At 37.2% G+C, this 25188-nt stretch overlaps 1 protein-coding gene across 4 annotated transcripts in view; it reads right to left on the bottom strand.

Moving 5' to 3' along the window:
* Nucleotides 1-25188, bottom strand: part of LOC125877727 (calcium-transporting ATPase 3, endoplasmic reticulum-type) — a 77204-nt gene that overhangs the window by 22196 nt on the left and 29820 nt on the right. For all 4 annotated transcript variants that reach the window (XM_049558949.1, XM_049558951.1, XM_049558950.1 and 1 more), the window contains 8 exons: nt 18860-18961; nt 17094-17152; nt 15032-15176; nt 12102-12209; nt 3419-3571; nt 2904-3008; nt 1356-1552; nt 188-299 (listed from right to left, as the gene is read on the bottom strand). In XM_049558949.1, the coding sequence (XP_049414906.1) occupies nt 188-299; nt 1356-1552; nt 2904-3008; nt 3419-3571; nt 12102-12209; nt 15032-15176; nt 17094-17152; nt 18860-18961 (981 nt within the window). The remainder of the gene's footprint in view (nt 1-187; nt 300-1355; nt 1553-2903; nt 3009-3418; nt 3572-12101; nt 12210-15031; nt 15177-17093; nt 17153-18859; nt 18962-25188) is intronic.

Raw genomic sequence — 25188 nt, forward strand, 5'->3', positions numbered from 1 at the left:
AGTTCATAGTTGAAATAATGGACTAAACTGATAAACACCTGCTTGAAATAATCTCCAAATATCATTTTATTTGATTGATTGTTTTAAGTTAGTATTCTATAAATCATGTAAAAAGTAAATAAACAAATCAAAAAAGTTGTAATGCTTTTAACATACAAAAGTAAGGCATATAGAAGAGAGAGCATACCAACCCAATAAACGTAAGGTCATTTTCATCATCAAAGGAGAGCGATTGTTGACCCATAGGCATTCTTTTCAAGGCTAGAGCTAAGCATCTAAGAGTTTCTTTTCCTGCAAAACTGGAGGGGAAAAATGTTATGCATCACCTAAATATCCTTAAATATGCATTAATACAGCATATTTTCAAATAACTACAAAAACCTGTTGACACATCAGAAGCTTAAAGGTAGAAATATGCACATGCATGCATCTAAAATAACAGTGTAATACACTCGCGGACGACATGGCATGATGATTAATTAAAAGAGGACATGTGGCATTTGAGAGTAAAATAATAGTTTATAAAATAAATTATACAATAAAAAAAGAAAAAACTAATTTTCAACAAAAATAACCTATTTTCTATACCCCGCCTCCCCTTTCTTCGCGACATTGTCCCTTTGTTCTTCTTCCACTTTTTTTTTTTTTTGGTTTTCAATAGTTAATAATTCATTTTCTTTTTTCTTTATCGCTTCAAGTTTGGTTTGGAGGACTATTTTATCGATAGTGATTGACTGGCGAGGTTCCGGCAGAAATGATAGGATTCTTCCTTCATTTTTCTTTCAATTTTTCGTGTTTTGTTCTTTCATGTTCTTATAAAGTTTTTCATTAGTGTGATGGTTTTTTGGTTTTTTTCCCATGTTTTGCAAGGTTCTCCATAAAGATTTTTATGGTGGAAGGTGGAGTAAGTGGTAGGGATAAAAAGTGCAAAAGAAGAAGAATGAAAAAAAATACAAAAAAAAAAAAGATGTCTCCTCAAACGCTAAGAATGGGTGCATCACACACAATGTGCTTCGTCAGCAAAAAGTGTCAAAATGACACAGCGGGGCCTTATTTGAGGTGTTTAAAATACACAAGGCCTACATGAGGTGTCTAAGTTATAGTTGGTGCCAACTTTAAGGGGTTGCCTATGGGTTCCACCTTTTTGTAATGAAGGATCCCTAACCGATATTATGCCTTGCCCCATCTGAGTGCTAGGTTGCTCTAATTTTAATATAATGTTAACTTACCTATTCAAAAAGCATACAGAATACAGGTTTCCAATCTGAACTATCTGGATTCAAATATCCCATTCACGCACGTGCCAGACTTGTAGAAAAAAATACAACCATCACAAAAAAAAGAAAAGGCCTAACCTATTATACTTTGCTTCCAACTGAGCTCTAATATGTGCAGAAAGAGGGACCGTAGAACCATCATCATTACACAGTATATTGGTACATCTTGAAAGTATGCTTTCTGGAGCTCCTTTTGAGAACATTATCTCCATCTGCTTCCGGTTACAAAGCACACTCATCATTTTGCGATCACGTGAAAATTCCAATAAAGAAACCTGCAAGTTATGGAATAAGTAAAGACGAATATAATGACATGCATAGCAGTAAATCTGGTGTTTAAATGCTTTTCATGTGTCAAAATCATATAATCAAACAAATTAATAAAGCAACTTGATCTCCAGGAGAAGGAAAATGAAAGGTATTGATTCTAAAAACTCTGAAATTAGCTTTTCATGATTTCTTCAAGTGCAGATAAACAAAACATTTATCAGCAGTGTAGAGCAGCAAGTGTTAGGAGCCAAGAGAAAGGGGAAAAGGGTGAGAAATTTAAGAAAATCTAAGGATAAATAGTTTATAGAACCCTGGCATGCTACTATAAACAGCAAAGATCGCACAGACACAGTAGCCAAGAACAAAAAGGGACAAGTTCCGACTCATTCATGTAACAGTTACTTGCAATCTTCCTTGGCAGAATTATGTTCTATGCTGAACTAAGAGGGCATTTGGATTGGCTTTTCTAAAATAAGTTATAAGCTAGTAAAAGCTAAAAATCGTAAGTTGGGAATACCCAACTTTTAGCTTTTAGCTTATTTTTGTACTTTTTTGGCCTATAAGTGCTAAAAAACACATTTTTCTTTTCGAAACACCACAAAAAGTAGAAAAAGATCTTAAAGACAAAAGAACTTAAGCTAAGCCAATCCAAACAGCCTCTAACTGATTAAACAAAACAAATTTACAATCTAGACTGAATTAGCTAACAAATCTAAGGGTAGCCCACGCAGGTCGTTCAAGATCTTTCACGTTTTGGGACCCTAATTTTGCGGACTACTTGGAATTTGCAAAACTTGCAATGATTTTTTTTCTCTATAGGTCGTCCAGCTTTTCTCCAGACCCACGTAGCAAAAGTTGGTGCTCTGTAATGCTCTTTTAGATTTTTTTACTTGTAAGAATCTTTACCTAGAATTCCTCTTAGCTTTTTGTTTTCATTAAAAGTTCAGAAGACATATGCAAACAAGAAACAACAGTTGACGCATGATGTCTTTAACGAATGTGAGGATCCAAATGGTGAAAATAATTACATTCGCCGTATTTCCCACGAAAAAACTATTGCAAACATTTGACTGCTGTAGTAAGCATTTCATAAAAGGGAGTTACTATCATCTCAATGGGAAGCAACATTTTACTACAAACCAATTGGGAAAATCATTTGGAACACTTTTGTAAGACAAACATGATCCCTAATGTGTTCGGCAACATGAAAAACACTCCTATACGGAGAGCTCAAACATGACTTTTTTCATGTTTTAGAAAAAGCAAGTTAGTTTGAAATTCCATAAGAATGTGAATGCAAGTCTTAGATTTTGATTATCTCCAGCACAAAATAAATAAAGTGGAAACATACCTCACCTTTTTAAATTGGCTTTCCCAATACCGATTACAGTAAGAGGCCCGTTCATGCTTGCTTAGCATATTTAAAGCAGAGGGCATTGTATCAAAACCAGGAAGACCAATCTGATAATAATTGATAAGAGAATAAGCATAGAGTTACATCTGATTATCAGTCACATAATCAATTTATGTGCTATAATATGTACATATATTAAACAAATACTTCCTCCGTCCCTTTTTAATAGACCTATCGGAATTTGAAATGTTAATTTGACTTACTATACAAGAAATGGTGAAAGGAAATAATAAAATAATGGTTGCATAGCCAGATTAATAGGAATAATCAAATTATTTTAAAATTTGAAGAATTAGATAAACTATAAAGCTTGAAAATTGTATGGTCTTATGAAATAATGTTATCAGTAAAACAATGTTAAACATTTGGGACTTCTACAAAATAAAAAGAAATGCCATATAAATTGGAGATAAGGAATAAATAAAGAAGCGACACGCAAGCCAAAGTCCAGACTAACTTTTTCTGCCAGCAAACGGAGGGCAACTTCAGTTGATTCACCAATCTTCTCATAAATCCTCTTATCTGGGTTGTATTGTATAACAGACTCATTGCATAGAGCTGAGCACATTGCTATATGAAGTAGACAAGGATACTGAGCAGGAATCTCTAGCTGCACAGAACATCAAAATTAAATAAACTACTAAATAAATATACTATGGAGAACAGAAGCAAGTAGCAAACAAATAATTTTATCCTATAATGCTTCTAGAGTATTTAACATATATAGTGTCCGACATGGAAAAGGATTATAATGTACTTTGTATTAATAGGGCTTAGTGTAATGATGTAGTTAATGCATCTTATTATTATTTCTCGTGTTTTTATTTTTCACATGGTATTAGAGCGACCGTAAGAAATCTCAGGAATAGGATAGTCAATCACCATGCCTTCTTTCCTGTGACTTCTAGATTTTCCCTGTGCCATCTCCTTTTCTGCCAGTAGTCAAGGTCCAGCAAGATCTGGCAACCAAACCCCAGAAAACTGCTTCAGCAGAACCCCCAATAATGCACCCTCACGTGCTTGACAAAGCTCCAATGCCTCTGGCATGTCCAACACATGCTTCAGCGCGTGAGGCAGTTTGCAGCCAATTTTCAGAGCAGTTCTTTTTTTTGGTTGGGATCATACCATGATTTCGAGCCCAGCATACTATTTTCTTCAAGTTCCGATCACTTTTCATTTTTCCAGTGAATTTTCTGACGTGTTTGTGCAGTGTTACAGCCATTCAATAACTTTTTTAGTGAAGTATGTAATTCTCTGCATGGTAGACCACCTAAAATGCTCATGTTGCTAATACTGCACCAGGTGTAATTAGGGGTTTTCTTTAGAGAAAATTACAGCCCAATACCTTTAGGCCATCTAGTTCACAAAATATGTACACAGTGTATAAGTAGTGTATACTTTATACTAATACACATATAATATACATACATTTGCATATAATATACATATTTATACATATAATAAACATACCTATATGTATAATACATACGTATTTACACCATATATAGCTGAGTGTATATGTAGTGTATACTTCAGCTATCCTTGGTAAACTACATGGCTAAATGGTTCCTTTATCTTTTTTGAGGCTGTAAATGGTTCCTTATCTGAAGGAGGATAAATAAATTCCTTCTGTATTGAGCAATTAAGCAGACATCTCCATGAGTAGTCTTAGTTGCTCAGACTCAGACTTTTGTTCCTGGTAATTCTTTTGCTTGTGTTAACATTCTTATACCCTTGGACTGTGAGTCCTGGACTCCAACACTTTTGATCATATTTCTGGTAATAAATTCGTTTGCTTATGTTTCACATTCTCCACAAGAATGTTTTTCTCCATAATGGTATTGAGGATGAAGTTTTTTTTTATTAATGACAAGGGAAACCCGCGGCCGCGACCCTTTGGGTGCGCACAGGGTAAAACCTCCGCCCCTATACAATAGTTCGCAAACCACACAGGAGAGGTAACTCGTACTAGGCAAGCCCGGTGCAACCTTGACCCAAAAGGCAAACCCCTTGCTTTCCCAGGCAAGGGGTTTCAAACTTCAGACCTCCAACATGGAAGTCCAAAGCCCGGGCCGCCCCGAAGGGTATTGAGGATGAAGTTTATACGGAGGAACCACCTAATTTTGTTGCTCAGAGGGAGTCTAGTAGCTTCGTATGTCTATAGCACCAGTCACTCTATGGCCAGAAACAGTCACATAATAATTTAGGAGTTTGGCATGAACTTGTAGTAAACTTATCACTCTATGGTTCATCAACATTCTGCTCCAAATCTATCTATTTATGGTGGTTATCGTTAGAATAGGAATAGGTTTATACAATCCTATTAGAATAGGAATAGGTTTACACAATCTTATTTAAATAAGAATAGGTTTATACAATCTTATTTAAATAGGAATAGGAATAGTAAATAGTATCTTACTTGATAAAGGATTGTATTCTAGTGTCTATAAATAGGATCTCAAAGTAATAATGTAGACACAACTACAATTCAATAATATTTTTCTCCTATATTTCTCACAGTTGAGATGGGGCTGCATCAGGGATCAGTCCTTAGCCCTTTTCTATTTGCTTTGGTGATGGATGAGTTGACGCGGTCTATTCAGGAGAAGGTCCCGTGGTGTATGTTATTTGCGGATGACATAGTACTGATTAATGAGACGCGGGACAGAGTTAATGCGAGGCTGGAGGTGTGGAGACAAACGCTGGAGTCCAAAGGGTTCAGGTTGAGTAGGACCAAAACGGAATATTTGGGGTGCAAATTCAGTGATGCGATGGATGAGACAAATGGGGAAGTGAGACTTGACACACAGATCATTCCTAAGAAAGAAAGCTTTAAGTATCTTGGGGCTGTAATCCAAGGAAGTGGTGACATTGACGATGATGTCACACATCGCATTGGAGCTGCTTGGATGAAATGGAGGCTTGCCTCTGGAGTCTTGTGTGATAAGAAAGTTCCACCTAAACTTAAAGGTAAGTTCTACAGAGTGGTAGTTAGACCGGCCTTGTTGTATGGAGCGGAGTGTTGGCTAGTCAAGAACTCACATGTTCAAAAAATGCATGTTGCGGAGATGAGGATGTTGAGATGGATGTGTGGGCACACTAGGAGCGATAAGATTAGGAATGAGGTTATCCGAGAGAAGGTGGGAGTGCCCTCTGTGGTGGACAAGCTGAGGGAAGCGAGACTGAGATGGTTTGGACATGTGAAGAGACGGTGCGCAGACGCCCTAGTGAGGAGGTGCGAGGGGCTGGTTGTAGAGGGTACGCGGAGGGGTAGAGGTAGGCCTAAGAAGTATTGGGGAGAGGTGATTAGACAGGACTTGGCTCAGCTTCACATTACCGAGGACATGACTCTAGCTAGGAAGGAGTGGAGGTCGCGTATTAAGGTTGAAGGTTAGTAGGGTTAGCGTGTTGTCTTTCCTTGCGAGGGTTTGGGTTGGTAGCGTTTGTAGTAGTCCTAGCCTGGCACTTGTAGTTCTTGTCTGTGATTCCTATAGCCATATGTTGTTTACTGCGTTCCACCTCTTACAGTATTTTCTTGATGTTATTGTCTTCGTTGTTGATTAGGCACTATTTTTCTTATTGGATGTTATGTTTTATATATTGTTTCCTCTTCTTTTACTTGGTTTGGATGTACTTGAGCCGAGAGTCCTCCGAAAACAGCCTCTCTACCTCCACGAGGTAGTGGTAAGGTCTGCGTACACTCTACCCTCCCCAAACCCACTTTGTGGGATTTCACTGGGTATGTTGTTGTTGTTGTTGTTGTATTTCTCACATGGTATCAGAACCATGGTTAGAGATGGTGTTCATCTTGGCGGGTGTAGTTCTAGCCGCAACCTTTTTGACAGTAATGAAGATTTTTGTTGGAGAAATTGTTTCAGAGACCTCTCTGTCAAGACGTAAATTTGATGGAGCAGATTATGGAGAAGAGGTGCAAGATCCTAAAGATTATGTGAAGAAGGTGGACAATTTCATTTTGTCAGAAATTCAGGCCAAGGGCGAGATTTGTTGGGTTTTATTTGCCCTGACTTTCTTACCATAAATAGGTTTTCCTTTTAGGAAATTTTTTTAATATTTGACTAATCCTTTTCTTGTACGAAAAGGTTTAGTACTCTATAAATATAAGTTTGTTCCTTCTAACTTAATTAACATTCACAATGTAGTCCTAACGTTTTGAGAGTTTTGGTTATGGGGGAGAATTTGTGAACCTCCTTGTATTCCGCCCGTCTGGCCAACAATTATGTTAGCAAAAGTTGGGTCACCGTGTATCTTTCCGGTGACTATTTTATCATATTTGATTTATGTAAGCACCGTGTCATCATTCCGGTGACTATTCTTTTATATCTAACTTGTAGCACCGTGCCATCTTTTTTTTGAAACTGGTAACTTTTTCTATATATGTTAGAATCCGAATCATACAAGAGTTGTAGCAGCCCCATATTTACAAAGTACTACCTACATCTATGATTCTATGATCCTATGTCTATAATGAGTCTAAAACATCAATGATAGAGACAGGATCATTTCAAAGTAACTGATTACACCAAAAACACAGTAGTAAGATGCAATTAAGCTTAATCTATTGCATACTGTTCTCTATGCTCTCAAAACACCTAGAATTCCTCTCCTTCCATATTGTCCACCAAATGCCTGCTGGGACTATCCTCCACCTGCCTCTATTCTTAGCCAACAACCCAGCTTTTTAAGGAATTAGGCCTCTGTAATTTTCCTAGGCATGCTCCATGCTATTCCTCTGAGGTTCAAAAACAATGTCCATAGTTGTCCTGTGATTCTACAATGTAGGAATAGATGATTCACAGTTTCTGCCTGCTCCCCACACAAGAAGCACCTGGGGCTTAAAATTACCCCTCTTTTCATTAGGTTCTCTTGGGTAAGCACGGCCTCCTTTGCCAAAAGCCACACAAAGCATGCCACTTTATATGGTATTTTTTTTTTGAAACTGGTAACTTTGTGTCTATTGATAGAAACAGATCAATACATGGGTTGTACTAGAGCCATATTTACAACTAAATCCAGATCCTATGATCCCATGTCTATAATGAATCTAACACATCAATAATAGATACAAGATCATTAGACCGAATTTGATTACACCAAAAACATAGAATCAAGATACAATTCAATTTGATATGTTGTATACTATTTTATATATTCTCAAAACACCTAGAATTTCTCTCCTTCTAGATTGTCCACCATATGCTGGCTGGTATGATTCTCCATCTACATCTGCTTCTTGCCAGAACCCCAACTTCTTCCCAACTTTGAAAGGCCTCTGTAACCTTTCCTGGCATAGTCCAGGAGAAACCTTTAAGTTTTATGAATAGCCTCCAAAGCTGACATGTGATCTTGCAGTGAAGGAACAAATGTCGAACAGTTTCTGCTTGTTCTCCACAAAAAACGCACCTCGGACATAAAATTATCTCTTTTTTTCATCAGATTGTCTTGTGTAAGGACAACTTCCTTAGATAGGAGCCGAATAAAACATGATACCTTGTAGGGTATATTCACTTTCCTTATAGTTCTCCAGGGCCAGTTGACATTCTGTTGATTGTGACTATTCAACCATCTGTATGCTTTGCCTACCCTGGCTAATAGTGTTAAGGAAATCTACAACTCTTGTGATTTCCCAGTCATTTACTTGTCTTCTGAAACTGATTTCCCACCCATTAGGTGTCCACATTCCTGCAATTGTTCTTTGTTGATTTAACATTAAGTTGTGGATATCTGGGTAGATATTCCTCAGAATCCCCATCTCATGCCAGTCATCTCCCAAGAAGCTTGTCTTTTCCCCATTTCTAACCTAATTGGTTGGCTGTTGGTTGTGGTTCATTTTCCTGTACGCTTTGCTCACTTTGTATGTGCCTTTCTCATCTCCCTTCCACCATAGTTCATCTTCATCTGTTCCCAACCCACTGAATTGCTCAATCTTGTTGATGAAATCTGCCATTCTTGGTATTTCCCAATCATTGAATTGCCTTCTGAAGTTGAATCTCCATCCCACTGTAGTCCATAATTCTGCCATGGTACTCGGTTTGGTGTAGTACTAATGAGTAGATATCTGGAATAACCTTTCTAAGTTGCCTTCTTCATGCCATTCATCTTTCTAGAACCTAGTTTTAGCCCCATTGTTCACCTTGATCTTGAAGAAGCACTTCAGTTCATTCCAGAGATCTCTGATGGATCTCCATAAGTTAACTCCACAAGGAGTTGTAATGTCCTTAGTCATCCATCTGTCTTCCTCCTCATACTTAGCTTCTATGACTCTTCCCCATAGTGCCTCTTTATCATTGGCATACTTCCATAGCCATTTCATTCTGAGTGCCTTACTATGAGTATCCAGATTCTTTATCCCCAAACCTCCAAACTTCTTGTCAATTATCAGAGATTCCCATTTGACCAAGTGGTAGCTTTTCCTGTCTTTATTTCCTTGCCACAAAAACTTCTTCCTGATTCTGTCTAGCCTACTAATGATTTTTGCTGGTATAGGAAACAAGGACATCATACAAGTTGGCAAGGAATCTGACACGGAGTTGATGAGGGTTAATCTACCCCCTAGTGATAAGTACCGTCTTTTCCACATTGCCAATTTCTTCTCACATTTTTCAACCACATTGTTCCAGATTTCGTTAGACTTTTGAGTTTGCCCCTAAAGGCATACCCAAGTACATTGTTGGCAGACTACCAATCTCTCCTCCCAGAATTGCATTTAGGGATTGCGTGGTTGTGACCTCATTGATCGGATAAAGAAAGCTCTTTCCCCAATTGATGTGTAATCCTGACATCCCTTCAAAGAGAACCAATATCACCCTCAAAATTTTTATTTGTTCTTCATTTGCATCACAAAAAATAAGGGTATCATCTGCATACTGTAAATGAGTCACCTCCAGATTATCCCTTCCTTCTCTCGCTACATTGAAACCTCTCAACCACCCATTTATATTTGCTATTTTGACCATGCCATCTTTTCCGGTGACTGTTTTTTCATATTTAATTTGTGTAGCACTATACCATCATTCCAGTGACTACTTTTTCATATTTAATTTGTGTAGCACCGTGCCATCCTTCCGGTGACTGCATTTTTTTTGCATATCTGATTTGTGTAGCACCGTGCACGTCTCCGGACTACTTACCATAGTTTATTTGTGTAGTACTGTGGATTTTTCTGAACTATTTTCTCATATCTGAGTTGCATAGCATCATGTGTCTTTTCACTGACTCCTCAGTTTTGATTTGCATATTTCCATTCGTCTTTTCAGTGACTCCTCAAATCTGATTTGTGTAGGGTTGTACCATCATTCCAACCCTACCCGTATAATTTTTCTTTTTCAGTAGGGTCGTGCCATAATTCCGACCCTACCCATATTATTTCTCTTTTTCAATGGGGTCGTTCAATCAATTCGAACTATCCTATATAATTTCTATTTTCTAGTTGGGTCGTGACATCATTCCAACCCTACCCATATAATTTTATTTCTTAGATTGTGACCACCTTTAGCCATCAAATCTAATACTCCGGGCATAAGAGCATGTTCCGGCCAATTTTTCGGTGACTTGTCTAATATCGACTCATCTATTGATTCCAATCCATATACTTTATACAAGATCTTCAGCACTTTGTTGCTCAGGGGGAGTTTAGCAGCCTTGTATATCGATTATGTGAGTCACTCTACGGTCTGAGTCTGAAACAGTCTTTGCACATTTGGTTTGGGAAGTTCAACACTGTAATTTTATCACTCTGTGTTTTATCGGCATTATGCATCAAATTCAGTATTTCATGAGAAGATTAAGCACATTGAGATTGACTGTCAATTGGTCCTCGTATTAATTACATATGTAACAAGCTAGGTACATGAATTGTATGCACTAGCTTGGGGGGGGGGGGGTTAGAATAGGAATAGGTTTATACAATCCTATTAGAATAGGAATAGATTTACACAATCCTATTAGAATAGGAATAAGTTTATACAATCCTATTTAAGTGAGAATAGGAATAGTAAATAGTATCCTACTTGGTAAAGAATTGTATTCTAATGTCTATAAATAGGATCTCAATGTAATAATGTAGACACAACTACAATTTAATAATATTTTTCTCATATATTTCTCAAAGTTATTGTTGACAATATCATTATCACCAGCAATAATCAGGACGGTATTACCAAATGAAACATCTCTTTCAGCACTTTCAGACTAAAAACTTCGAAAGACCGAAGTACTTTTTAGGTATTGAGGATGCTCAGTCAAGATCAGGTTATTTCGCAACTAAAGTATGTCTCAGAAATTCTACTGAAAGAAAATGTACACGATATCATCAAGAAGCCACCCACTTCCCAGCTTTTGCATGTGCAAAGGTTGTGCAAATCATTTAAACTTCATACATGGGAAAAATGTATTTCTTTTCAAAGAATCTCGGAGTGTAGCAAACTCATCATAGAGAGTTTAGCAAACTCATCATAGAGGGTCCTTAGTAGTGTTGTCAAAAGCATGCTTTAGCCCAAAAGTGAGGCCCAAAACATGTTGAGCGCTCGCCTCTCTTAATGCTAGCTTTTGTGTCTTCATCAAGGTTCTAAGGCATGCTTTTCCTTGCGAATGGATGTCTTCTTAAAAGGCGACACTAAACAATTGATATTTCACTTAACGTAATTATTTTTTAATTTCTTTGTTCATATATGTCATTCATGAGGGAGGAGCTAAGAAGATAGGAAAAATATTTAGCAGGGAGAAATGACAATATTGAGGGGCTTTTAAAAATTCTCAATGCAAAAGGAAAATTCACAACTTTTGAGGGTCCAAAAGCCTCCTCCAGCATCACACCAGCACAAGGCCACACATTGTCTTTAAGAGACCATCTGCTTTCCCTTGCATGTTGCATCTCCAAATGACAAAAAAAAAATATTTGGGAAAAATAATCTGATTTTTTTTGGGCAAAATCCTTCACTTATGATGATAATAGAGATGCAAGGAAATACTTATCAGGTCTTAAAATGTCTAAGGGATAGGTTACAATCATTGCCCTGCTAACACAACAGCAGTAATGCTTGCAATCAAAGCAAACGAAGTACTTGTGCTTCAAAATTGAACTCTGGAAGTCTGTCTACAAGAACAAGAATAACAAGGAATACCTGGGCTCCCAAGCTGTCAAATATAAAACCTTCTGGTGCGTAAGTTGTTCCACTAACAACGTATTCAGAGTTCATTGGACCATTATTTAATGAATGAAGCACACAAATCTGAACAGAAAAAAGTATTACCAAAAATTCATTAGCCAGTGAACAGTTTTTTTTGTTTTTGACAAAGGTAACTGGTTTTGTACATATTTCATCAGCACTAAGGCTGGTATCCAAAAATTTACATCAAAAAAACTACATCCAAAAGAGTAAGATCAGAAACTATCTCTAGGACCTATTTCATTTTATAAGGATCCTAAGATGTCTACTACAGCAATAACAAAAAGTAATAATGCACTAATGCAGTTCATTTTAATCGTACGCATGGGGCTGTTGTTGCCCTCAAAATAACTAGAATTCCTCTCCTTCCATATGGCCCACCATATCACTGCTGGGACAGTTCTTCATCTGTCATTGTTTGTGCTGCCACTACCCTTTATTCCAGCTTACTAGAGACTGACCTATTCTTTCAGGCATAGTCCACCCTATACCTCTGAATCTCTAAACAGATTCCATAACTGACCTACCACTCTACAATGAAGAAACAGATGGTTAATTGTCTCTGCAGATTGTTCACAAAAATAGCATCTTTAATACATATGTATGCCCCTCTTCATGAGATTCTCCTGAGTTAGAACAGCCTCTTTCACCACGAACCAAGTGAACAGTACTTTTCAAAGAAACTTACAGACTATTGAGCAATCCCTGATATTGCAGGTACCAGAAGTTGGAAAAGGATAATGTGTGCTCTTCAAATCTAGATTACGGTTGCATATGAATTGAAAGTGGGTCGTATTTGGTTGGAAGTTTGGGGGACAAGAATTTCATTTGTTGTTTTTGGACACTATTGATAATGGTTGGTTGGCGTTTTGAAAACTTTAATCACTAGATATTATATATGTTAGATATAGGATGGATGTACAGGGAAGTTATGGTGTTGTATGTGGATCGTGGTGTAATTAGTTGACCCGTAATTTTGGTTACGAGAATTTCTTGATGCTATCACATTATTATGAATTAAGTTTTAATATATTTTTATATATATAACTAAATATTACGAGTATTGTATTATATTAATTCCTTAAAATTATAATAATTTGACGTATTGAGACTTAACCCTAGGCTTGAGATTTAAGAAATATGAGACTTAACAAGTTAGTTGGCATCAAGATTAGGAGCTTGGTTATAGAATTGAGTCTGTTTACTTACAAATTATCCATACTTGATAGATTGGGAATGATCTGAGGCATTGAAAAAAGGAAAAGAATTGACGAATTAGCTTACGTGGCTTCAGTTCTTTGGTGGAGGAAGGTTATAGTTTATTCTATGTGTTAGATAGACTCTTAATAGTGGTTGATAGTCATAAAGTGATATTATGAATTTCTCTAGGTACTTGGTTGTTGTGGTTTCGATAATTCATGTGTTGTTGTGATTGGTCTGTAATCCCTGCGAAATCCATAATCTTTAACTTGTTCTATTAAAAAGATGCCTTGAATAAATAAGGCTTAATGAAATACTGTTAAGGAAGTGGAAAGAGATGATAAAGAATGACAAATAAATTAACTATATATTTGGATCGGGTTCCACGAGCCGGCACGATATATTATTGGATCGGGTGTCACATTCCGACACGGTATTATTGGATCGGGTGTCACGTTCCGACACGATATTATTAGATCGGGTGTCATGTTCCGGCACGATAACATTAAAGGAAAATATAGTAAAGTAAATGTACTCAATCTCAAAGAACCTAATTCCCAAAAGAGAGTGGTGTGGAGGCATGAGACATCATGTGTGTTCTCGATATTGTGGACTGCTTCGTACTTGTTTCAGTGTTGTTGTCACTTGTTCATGGCGGCTGTTGTTTGTCACCTGCCAAGTTGCTATAGTTGATATCATGTTATTATTTTATGCATATTGGTTTTTATTTTGAGTCGGCCGATGATATCTACTCACTACATGTTGCCCTGTACTGACCACCAACTTGTATTTTCTTCATTTTCCTTTTGTGGAGTGCAGCAAATGTACCAGCGACTAGACTCGCCCTCAGCTCTAGCCAGTCTCCAGCATATCAGGTTCAGGGTGAGCTATTCATTCAAGCTTGTGTTGGATTTTCTTGGTCATGGCATAATGTCCTTAGTTTTCAGACACAAACTATTTTATTCATTTATTTTGGTGTCTTGATACTCTTAGACATAGTATTTGGAGATTACATGTCCTTGATGTGATGACTTTCAGATTTTGGAAAACGATATATAATAAGATTTAAGCTTCCACATTATGGTTAGTATTTCGTAAGATGAACGATAAATATAAGTTGGGGTTGAATTCATTGGTTCGCTCACCTAGGAGGTCAAGTGTAGGTGCCACTCATGACTCGTTTTGGGTTGTGACATCTTAGAGGCCCATAACTCAATGCTATATGTTATCCCTGCTCTTATAACAGTTTTACATAATTATTCTACAGAACTTGCAATTTAACTTTGACAGGTATCCTCCTAATGCGTGACATTTCAATAGACTTCTTAATTTGAACCATCTTATCTTAATTGTATGTGTTACATCTTCATCTAAGTCATGCCATTCTCATGGAACTTCGAGCCAAAACATATGAATTGACTGTATTTACACACCACAACCCCTTCTAATGTCACATAACCTTCACCTTCTTGTGGTTGCTTGAATCGCAGTGCATATATTCTGTTGCACTTCTACTTATGCTAACATCCTCACTTTCTAGATCGCTCCTGCCTAGCATTTTCAAGTGCTTACAGTAACCCTTTCCCCCAAAATATAATATTTCTGTAGGATAGGCCTTTTGGGAAGAAAGGGAATGCGGAAAAGGTTCAAAACTACAAAAATAGTGTATATAGTTTACAATGTACCTTTGACACAGACATCATATTTGTTGTGAGAGTGCCAGTCTTGTCACTGCAGATTACTGTCGTGCAGCCCAAGGTTTCTACGGACGGCAAGGATCTCACAATAGCATTTAAACGAGCCATTCGCTTTGTCCCAAGGGCCAAACACCTGCCATAATCAGATAAAAGTACATAGGATTCTCTACCTTTCTCTTCTTTTTCTCATTTTTCTTGAGGGGTGAGGGGATAGAGGAGATTGAAAAACGAGCATAAAATAAACGTAAAAGAACAAAAACGTATCTTTGAGCAACATACCTAAACAATAACAAAGCATGATAAAAGATATAGTGGTAAGTATGTTGGGAAGTCTTAACACCATGGTGGAGGATAACTCTTGTGTATAATATTTTTCTTCAATTTTGACCAAAAATCGAGCATAAGAAGCATATTATTCAGTGACTATCTCTGTTTTTATCGTACTTGGGATTTTTTTAGGTCGAACTTGGTTTATTGACTGCCACAAGTACTACTAAGGAGAGTAAAAACATTCTCCTACCCATGCCACTAACAATAAGACCAGAGACTCATGCACTAGATACATGAAACAGGAGAAGAGATGTAAGCAGATGTATGGGATACAAGTCACACTTTGTCGATTTCCTGACATACAAACCATTTGTCCAGAAGTAATTGATGGAACAACATTTTTACATCTATAAATCTCTATACTACTTATAAAAGGTTCAATCTGTATTAGTACTTTAGCATGTGTTTTTTAAGTTTTCCAACTACCACACTGCAGCTATACTTGATCAACTATTTCAAACATACAGAAGGAAGGATAGTCTTTTTCATTTTAGCAAAACTTGAACAGACTTCATGATTGTGTTTTACAATAAGTTCCCATCAAAACTAACATATGTTTGTCTTAAGTTATACTTTGAAGTGTAGATAACTGCATATAACACAGACCAAAAAGAGAAAATTAAATATAAAAAATCAGTACATAAATGGAGACTATGTTTTTTTGGATAAAGTAAAAAATTATATTAACAGCATTGGCATAAAAAGACGTCCATATACAAGAAGTATACAAAGAAAAGTAAGAAACCTACAAAAAGATATGATTTTCTACAAACACCCAATTATCGATATATAAAGAGACCTCACGGGTATAAATGGAGAGCTAACTAAAACCACTATGGTGCTACTATTACGAAAACAGATGAACTGTGAAAACATTTATTTTTAGCTTTACTAATATACAAAGCTAAAAGAGAATAGTGTTTAATCAAATGTTCAATACATACTCTCAGTACATACATTAGCAGGTTCAAGATATGCAGAACAAAGTACACAACCGCATAAAGATTCTTCCACCACAGAAAATAAGATAGGAAGTGAACCATGACACGTGAGATAGCTAAACAACTGAGAGGAGAAAGTCTTGCAGTCTTTTCCCCATCAGCATCTACCTAAAATCAAAAGTTAGCCTAAAAGCTTACTGTCCTTATTATTTAAACTGGGGTTTCACTGCATATAGGAAAGATGAAACCACCTCATCACTTATCAGCACATAAAATGTTTTAAAGCGACAACTTTCTGGCAGCATATCAGAATGGACAGAGAACTTAAACAAAGAGCATTATGGCTACATGTAATATGCAAAGCACTAACTCAACAGATAAACAAAGAAACTTTGAACAAGCATGGATTATCTTTGAAGCCAATAACAAGAAATACACAGTTCAATTGACAACTCATTTTATGGCATACTAATCAGAATATAAATCTTAAGCCAAGAGACACCTGTTAAAAAAAATTCAACGTTTATTCTCTGTGCAGAGGACTAACTGTGAAGACACTCTTTTTGCTGAAACACACAATGACTTTTGCATCTGGCTCCAGCAGTAACATTTTGGTGGCATATTTCTTGGTTCTTCTACCCTCTTAAGTTTGTTTTTTTTGTTTGAAAGCATTATGTAAAGATAATGACATCCATGCAAGTATCCCAACTGGAAAATACCCAGATATCTTATACCAGGCACCAATTAAGAATTCAAAGAACATGGTTACACACACTCACGTTGTAACAACAGCAGGAAGCCCTTCAGGGATTGCTGCAACAGCCAGTGCAACTGCAATCTAAACAAGGAAGAGAGAAGTATGTGTCATCAGTTGTATAGTCAGAACCAAAATCAGCCCATGTAAAGAATTCGAATGAAGCAAGGACAAAAAAGGACCAACCACAGAAGGATAACAAACATAATATGCTCAACTAAACAACAAATAATCCCACGAAAATATCACTCATGAGGAAAATAACTGTTAAATACTTGTGATAATACAAATAAAACAGTTTTTAAATAAAGTATCTAGAACAACTTTTAAACAAGAGCAATGCCAAAGGAACTCCAAAACCAAAAACTGACTTGAAAAGAATAATAAGAGAGAAAGAACTTGAAAAAAATGAAGCACGAAGAAAGAGCCCCCTCAAATGAGAAGTGTGGAAGCAAAGCAAACATTGAAGTACTGCAGTAAACTAAAACAACATGATAACAATTTAAAATTCAAATCATCCTAAGCTTAAGCAACTTAATTAGACTAAAAACTACTACAATAAAGAAAGTAAATTTCAACGCTCCTTCTTTCCTTTAATTACTGCAATTTAAAAACTGTTCCTCCTCAATTTTTGCTTTGGTGGTTGGTGCTGAATTCTTTTGATTATTTTTTAACTTGCAAAATTTCTTCTTCTTTTGGTTTTGTGGTTAAAAAACACCCTCAATAATCTTGTATTGCTTGGAAGCTCTTCTGAAAGTGTTTTTTCTAGACAATGATAAGATTTGCCAGAAATTGTTGCAAGGATTTTTCTTCCATCACAATATCCCAAAAAACATAGGTTTCAAAATATGGTTTCATTCTCACAGACCAAATTTGATAGTTTATGTTGGTAAAAATTTGTGGGGTATTGAAAGAGAAACTATTGGTTGCCATGGTTGAAAAGTGGGATGAAAATAGCCCTGACGGGTTAAAGATGATTGAAAGTAGCCTTTACGGGTTAAAAAATGGGTTGTAAATAGCCCTTGCAGGTTGAAAATAGTTTTTTAGAAGAACTCGCAGATCCCGTAACATCAATGAGGCTCTTGATACCATTGTTTGGTTTTTTAGAAAGATGGGACAGCAAAAAAGGATTGAAAATGTCTTTCTGTAATTTTATCAATCACAAGAGAGTTTTAAATAGTCAACTTTAAACACAAAAATCTGCATAATTTAAAATTTAAGAAACTAAAATATCTCAACTAACTAGAACAACCTGATAACAATTTAAAATTCTAATCATCCTAACACTAGCGACTTAATTATGCTAAAAAATATTGCAGTAGCTAGAGTAAATTTCGACAAATAGTACCGTTAATTAGAGATATCATATCTCTCCCATGTGTGATTCTTCCTAACAACTATCAATTAGGTTAAAAAAGTGCCTCTACAGATGAAAAAAACTAATTAAAAGTGCAAAACAGACGAAGGCGTCCTACATAGATTAAACATGCCAAGATTCTGGTAAATGTACATTAACTAATGAAAATAAAATCTGTCAGGTAATACCTAGCATTTTATTTTTATTTTGAGAAGGTAACAACTCAGGTAATACCTAGCATTGAAACAAAATCAGTCATATAATAAAACATAACATCATTTAAGTGCTCAGTAATAATAAATAAGCAAGGGAAAGGTCTATTATCAGACACTTAAAAACTTCAGTGTAGCTGTACTTTAACATTTAAACCCATGTGTGAACTTGCATAATCCAGGCAAAATTGATTAGTAATGCTTTTAATGAGATTCCTATACCTTAAAGTAATGTATTGCACCTCGCAAGAAGCCACCATGGGCAGGATCACTAAAATGCCCAATGTTTACCACCCAAACTAGCACACATATTCCTGCAATGATCTAAAAGAACGAAAGAATAGCTTCAGAAGCAAATAACATAACGAAGATTGATGAGAAATATGGATGAACAAATAAATTTCTAGGTCGCATTAGGTGGTAAGTGAAATCTCATGAACTGTTAGACAGATAAGAAGTATGAGCTCCTAATTAAATGTTTCACTTCACCCCATTTAGCAATACAGCATACCCATGTTTATTGGACAAGATATTATGAAATAAGAGAAATAGGGCACATTTACTTCCTTCAAGAACTTTTGTAGCTTCCTTCATTATCTCAAATGCTATTCTTCCTTTTATTATGCCCCCCCCCCCCCCCCCCCCCCCCCNCCCCCCCCCCCCAACCCCGGAGTCATCCCTCTTGTTCTCAAGCAGCTCAAGTCTTTTTAGTTTTTTTAAACTGGTGGCTGAACACAGAAGGTTTTAGTGAGAAAATCAGTAACTGGTAGAACTCTTTCTCCTTCTATGGGAAGCCAGACTACATCCTAGCATGTAAAATGAAAGCACTGAAAGAAAAGCTCAAAGAGTGGAGTAGAATTGAAAAAGGAAATCTGTAGATTCAAAGGTCCAAACTGCTTAACAAAATGGCAGATTTGGATTCTTTGCTGAACAAAAGAGCACTGACAGAGGAAGAGGCTACTTTGAAGGCAGAGATCTTTATGGAGTACGAAGAACTGATCAAAAATGAGGAATGTGCTTGGAGACAAAGGTCTAGAATCTTGTGGTTGAAGGAAGGAGACAACAATACAAAATTCTTCCATAATTCTGCAAATGCCCACAAAAGAAGCAACCATATTGACCAGTTGGAAGTAGAGGGAAAGATCATCACAGAACCAGACAGAGTAAAGGAGGAAATCATACAGTTTTATGAGAAACTGTATTCTGAAACAGAAAGATGGAGCCTGATGGAAATTTAGTGAATTGTCCTTCAATATCAGAGGAAGAAAGATCACAACTACAGGCCAAATTTGAGGAGCAGGAAGTTTATAAATGCTTGAAGTTATGTGCCATTGATAAAGCCCCAGGACCTGATGGTTACACTATGGGTTTTTCATCAAATGTTGGGAAATTGTTAAGCAGGACATCATGGAGGCCTTCCATAATTTCTATGAGCAGGAAATGTTTGAGAAGAGTTTCAATGCCACCTATATTGCCTTGATCCCAAAGAAGAAAGGAGCAAAGGAACTTAAAGACTTCAGACCAATAATCTTGATAGGCAGTTTCTATAAGTTGTTGTCTAAAGTTTTAACAGAAAGAATCAAAAGGGTGATGTACAACCTGGTAGACTCCCAACAGATGGCTTTCATCAAAGGAAGACAAATCATGGATGCGGTGTTAATAGCAAATGAAGCAATAGACTCTAGAGTGGGTCAAAAGAAACCAGGCATCCTATGCAAACTGGGCATTGAGAAAGCTTATGATCATGTTAACAGGGGTTCCTTCTCAATATACTCAGGAAAATGGGATTTGGAGAAAAGTGAATTAGATGGATACATTTTTGCATCTCAACAGTAAAGTTTTCTGTCCTCATTAATGGTGCTCCTGAAGGTTTTTTTTATGCCCAAAGAGGAATCAGACAAGGGGATCCTTTATCTCCATTCCTCTTTATTCTTGCCATGGAGGGACTTAACAGCATGATCAAGACAGCTAAAACAAATAGGTGGACCACGGGATTTGAAGTGTCTACAAACAATGAGAGAAGTTTGGAGGTAACACATCTCCAATATGCAGATGACACTGAGATTTTTTGTGATGCAGATGAGGAACAACTAAGATACCTTAGGGTCATTCTGGTGCTTTTGAAGGTATGTCAGGTCTTCACATCAACTGGGGAAAGAGCCATTTATATCCCATAAACTTGGTCTCTAATATGGAGCTTTTGGCCTCAGTGATAGGAGGCGAGGTGGGAGCACTACCTGCTATCTACCTGGGGATGCCATTGGGAGCAAAATCACAGTCCAAAGAAATTTGGAATACTGTCTTGGAGAAATGTGAGAAGAAGTTGGTCAGATGGAAAGCACAATATTTATCAAAGGGGGGCAGCCTCACTTTGATAAATGCAGTCTTGGATGCCCTTCCTACGTACATGCTAACTTTGTTCCCAATACCTGCAGGAGTAGTACAGAGATTGGATAAACTAAGAAGGGATTTTTTCTGGCAAGGAAACAAGAAAAGAAAGGGATACCATCTGGTAAAATGGAAAGTTATGATCACGGGAAAAAAACAAGGAGGATTAGGCATCAAAAATTTGAAGAACCAAAGCAAGGCTCTAAAGCTGAAATGGTTGTGGAGATATGCTCATGAACCACGCTCAATGTGGAGTAAGGTGATTAAACTGAAGTAAGGAGAGATCGATTCATGGGTCACCAAGGAAGCAACCAATCCCTATGGTGTTACTGTTTGGAGATCAATTAGGAACTGGTGGCCTTTCCTAAGGAATCATACTACTATAACAGTACACAATGGTATCAGGACACAATTCTGGAAAGATAGATGGCTTGGTAATCAAAATTTGTCAGAGATCTTCCCTGACATCTTGGTAATCAATCTCAGAGGCATTCAATGGACAATGCCTAGCAAGATTGTTGACACTCTCTCAAGTTGGGAGGAAGCAGGAATTGAGGCAAAGAACAGAAGTTATTGGAGGACAATTCCAGCATGCATCTGCTGGACCATTTGGAGAGAAAGGAATGCTAGAAGCTTTGAGGATAGAAGCAGATCCCTACAAATGATCAAAACAGATTGTATTCTGTTATTATGTTTTTGGTGTACAAAGAGTTCCCCTGTAGATGCAGAAGCAATCCTAGAAGTATTAGAATCATGCGAGGCTTTCTGGTTTTGTTCCTACATTTTCATACGTTTTGTAAAGGGGCTTTCAGTACTACATAAGTACTGGTTTATAATACAAATCGTTACCTTCTCAATAAAAAAGTTTGAGTATTACTTGGAATAAACAGCTTTTAGAATCATCACAATATTAAATGAAATAAAAACACTGTAGTTGAAGTTAAGCTTTTGCATGTCTTCTAACTATAGTCTGTATAGAAAAGGTAATACCCTTAAAAGTATGATTAAACATGGAAACCTACGAATACCTTTACCTCATCATCTTCTGCAATTTCTATCCCACTATAGTTGAGATACAGAAAAAATGCATAAAGTAGATAACTATACTAAAGAGGGTTCATTCCAGCAGTGTGATTTTACACCCTCTATACAATTGCTTCAATCTGCTCAACCTCTGTGCAAACTTCCGAATTACAGGTTGCCAAAATTTTATATCTCTAATCTTGGGCTCAAGTGGCATCCCAATTATTTTATCGGTCAAACTTGCACCCGCAAAAATCTGCCAACTTCTAGAGATCATGTATCGCCAACTAGTAATAGTATGGCTCTTTCGCATGTTAATGCGCAGCTTCCTACTGCCTTGGACCAAACAAATGTTCTAAAATGGTGTCAGATCTGTCTAACCTATGACAAGGAGGTTTAATCTAGTGGTAGAACACCCCAAATACGACAAAGAAATTAGGGATTCAAGTCACAAAGGGAAAGACAAGTGAGGAACCAAAATCCTCTTGAAGAGAGGGAGAGTGGGTGGTTTAGGAGTGGGGAGATGGAGTGTGGGTGGGAGGATAGGGTAGTGAAAAGAATTATCTCGCTTGTGGCTCATGTAATTTATATGCGCCACCTACAAACCATAGGCATAATAGACGTGCACTCTCACAAATTGTCATGGAATTATATGCACAGAATTTAGAAGCTTTTTTTTTTTTGAGAATGGTAACTTTTTCTTCTATTTATCCACAGGTATACTACATCAAAGTAGCCCCTCTTCCAAAAGTATTACAAACTAGACTGACTCCATCTGTGCTTTTTGTCACAAATAGTCTAAAACATCAAAAAGTTCTTCTGCCTGTACTAAGACTTTCTGTTTACACCAAAAATAATAAAGAGCTATACAATTCATCTTGAAATTCTGCACATTGTTCTTCTTGCCCTCAAAACATCTTTGATTCCTTTCTTTCCACACTGTCCACCATATACAAGCTGGGACAATCCTCCATCTCTCCTCCTTAATTGTAGTATTGCCAATATTGATCCAACAATTTAGGAGTTGTGCTATGTTTCTTGGTTTCACCCAAGTGATCTTTCTAAGGCTGCTGAATATTCTCCATAATTGATCTGTCCATTTGCAATGCAAAAAGAGATGGTTGACTGTCTCTTCCTGTTCCTCACACAAATAGCATCTTGAGCATAGTTGGAACTTCCTCTTCTTTATATTCTCTTGTGTCAGCACTGCTTCCTTTGCTAGTAACCATGTGAAACAGTTTACCTTGTATGGGATTTTAGGTCTCCATATCATCCGCCATGGCCATAGCTCCATCCTATCATTTGAATTTGATTGATTAAGATCTTTGTAAGCTGACTTGACACTGAAAACCCCTTTGCTACCAATCTTCCACACAACCTTGTCTTCTTCCCTAGTCAAATTGCTAAATTGTGCCATTGTATCATGGAAGGCCACTATGTTCCCCATCTCCCAATCATTTAGATTCCTCCTAAGATGTAAGTTCCACCCCTGTCCTGTCCACATTTCAGCCACAGTTGCATTTTGTTGAAGGCTTAGTGTATATAAGTCTGGGAATAATTGTTTCAGGGTTCTTTGGGCTATCCATCTGTCCTCCCAAAATGACACCTTCATTCCATTACCCACCTGGAATCTGATTCTAGAAAGGAACAGAGGCCAAAGATTTCTTATTGATCTCCAGATACCACATCCATATGGTGTAGTTACCATCTTTGTCATCCACCTATTCTCCATTTCATATTTTGCCCTGATCACCTCTCTCCATAGCATATTCTCTCCTGTCATAAACTTCCAAAGCCATTTTAGCATTAGGCTTTTGTTTTGTTTCTTCATGTTCCTGATCCCTAGTCCCCCCTCTTTCTTATTTTTTATGACCTCTTCCCATTTGACTAGATGAAACTTCTTTTTATCTTCATTTCCCTGCCAGAAAAAACTTCTTCTCAAAGCATCTATCCTCTGTATGACATTGTCTGGTGCTGGGAACACAGACATCATATAAGCAGGTATTGCATCTAGCACACTATTAACCATGGTTAATCTACCTCCCCTAGACAGATATTGGCTCTTCCAGTTGGTAAGCTTCTTTTCGCATTTTTCTATCACTCCATTCCAGATCCCTATTGATTTGCTTTTTCCCCCAATGGCATACCTAGGTATATGGTTGGTAGTTCCCCTACCCTACCACCCAAAACCCCTGCCAGACTCTCCACCTGAGCCACTTCATTTATGGGATAAATGAAACTCTTCCCCCAATTGATATGTAATCCAGAGACTGCTTCAAAGATGATGAATATTACTCTTAGGATCAATATTTGCTCTGTCATTGCTTCACAAAAAATAAGAGTATCATCAGCATATTGCAGATGTGTAATCTCCAAGCCATTTTGTGCACTGTTGTCCACCCTGAATCCCCTTACCCAACCCTTCCTCTTTGCTGTGTGAATTAGGTTACTCAAACCTTCCATTGCTAAGATGAATAAAAAGGGTGACAGGGGGTCACCTTGTCTCAGTCCCCTTTGGGATGAAAAGAAACCACTAGGAGTTCTATTAACTAAAATAGAAAACTTGACTGTGCTTATGCAGAATTTCACCCATCTTATCCATTTGGCTCCAAAACCCATCCTTTGCATCATAAGCAGTAAGAAATTCCAGTTTAAATGATCATAGGCCTTCTGTATATCAAGCTTGCATAGAATTCCAGGGCACTTGCTTCTCTGCCTAGACTCAACACATTCATTTGCAATCAACACTGCATCCATTATTTGTCTACCTTTTATGAATGCCATTTGTTGGCTGTCTACAAGCCTGTGTAGCACCTTCTTTAACCTTTCTGCCAACAGTTTAGCAATGATCTTGTAAACTCCACCTATTAGACTAATAGGCCTAAAATCTGTCAGTTCCTCAGCTCCCACTTTCTTAGGAATTAAAGCCACAAAGGTGGAATTAATACTCTTCTCAAACCTCTCTGCCTTATGAAACTGCTGCACTGTAGCCACCAGATCAGGTTTAATGATGTCCCAACATTGGCTGAAGAAAGCCATGGAGTAACCATCTGGCCCTGGTGCTTTGTCCCCTGCACATGCTTTTATGCTCTCTAGAATTTCCTGCTGCTCAAAAGGTGCCAAGAGTAATTTATTTTCTT

Source organism: Solanum stenotomum, chromosome 9, assembly GCF_019186545.1.
Source record: "Solanum stenotomum isolate F172 chromosome 9, ASM1918654v1, whole genome shotgun sequence".
In the NCBI taxonomy this organism is placed as follows: Eukaryota; Viridiplantae; Streptophyta; class Magnoliopsida; order Solanales; family Solanaceae; genus Solanum; species Solanum stenotomum.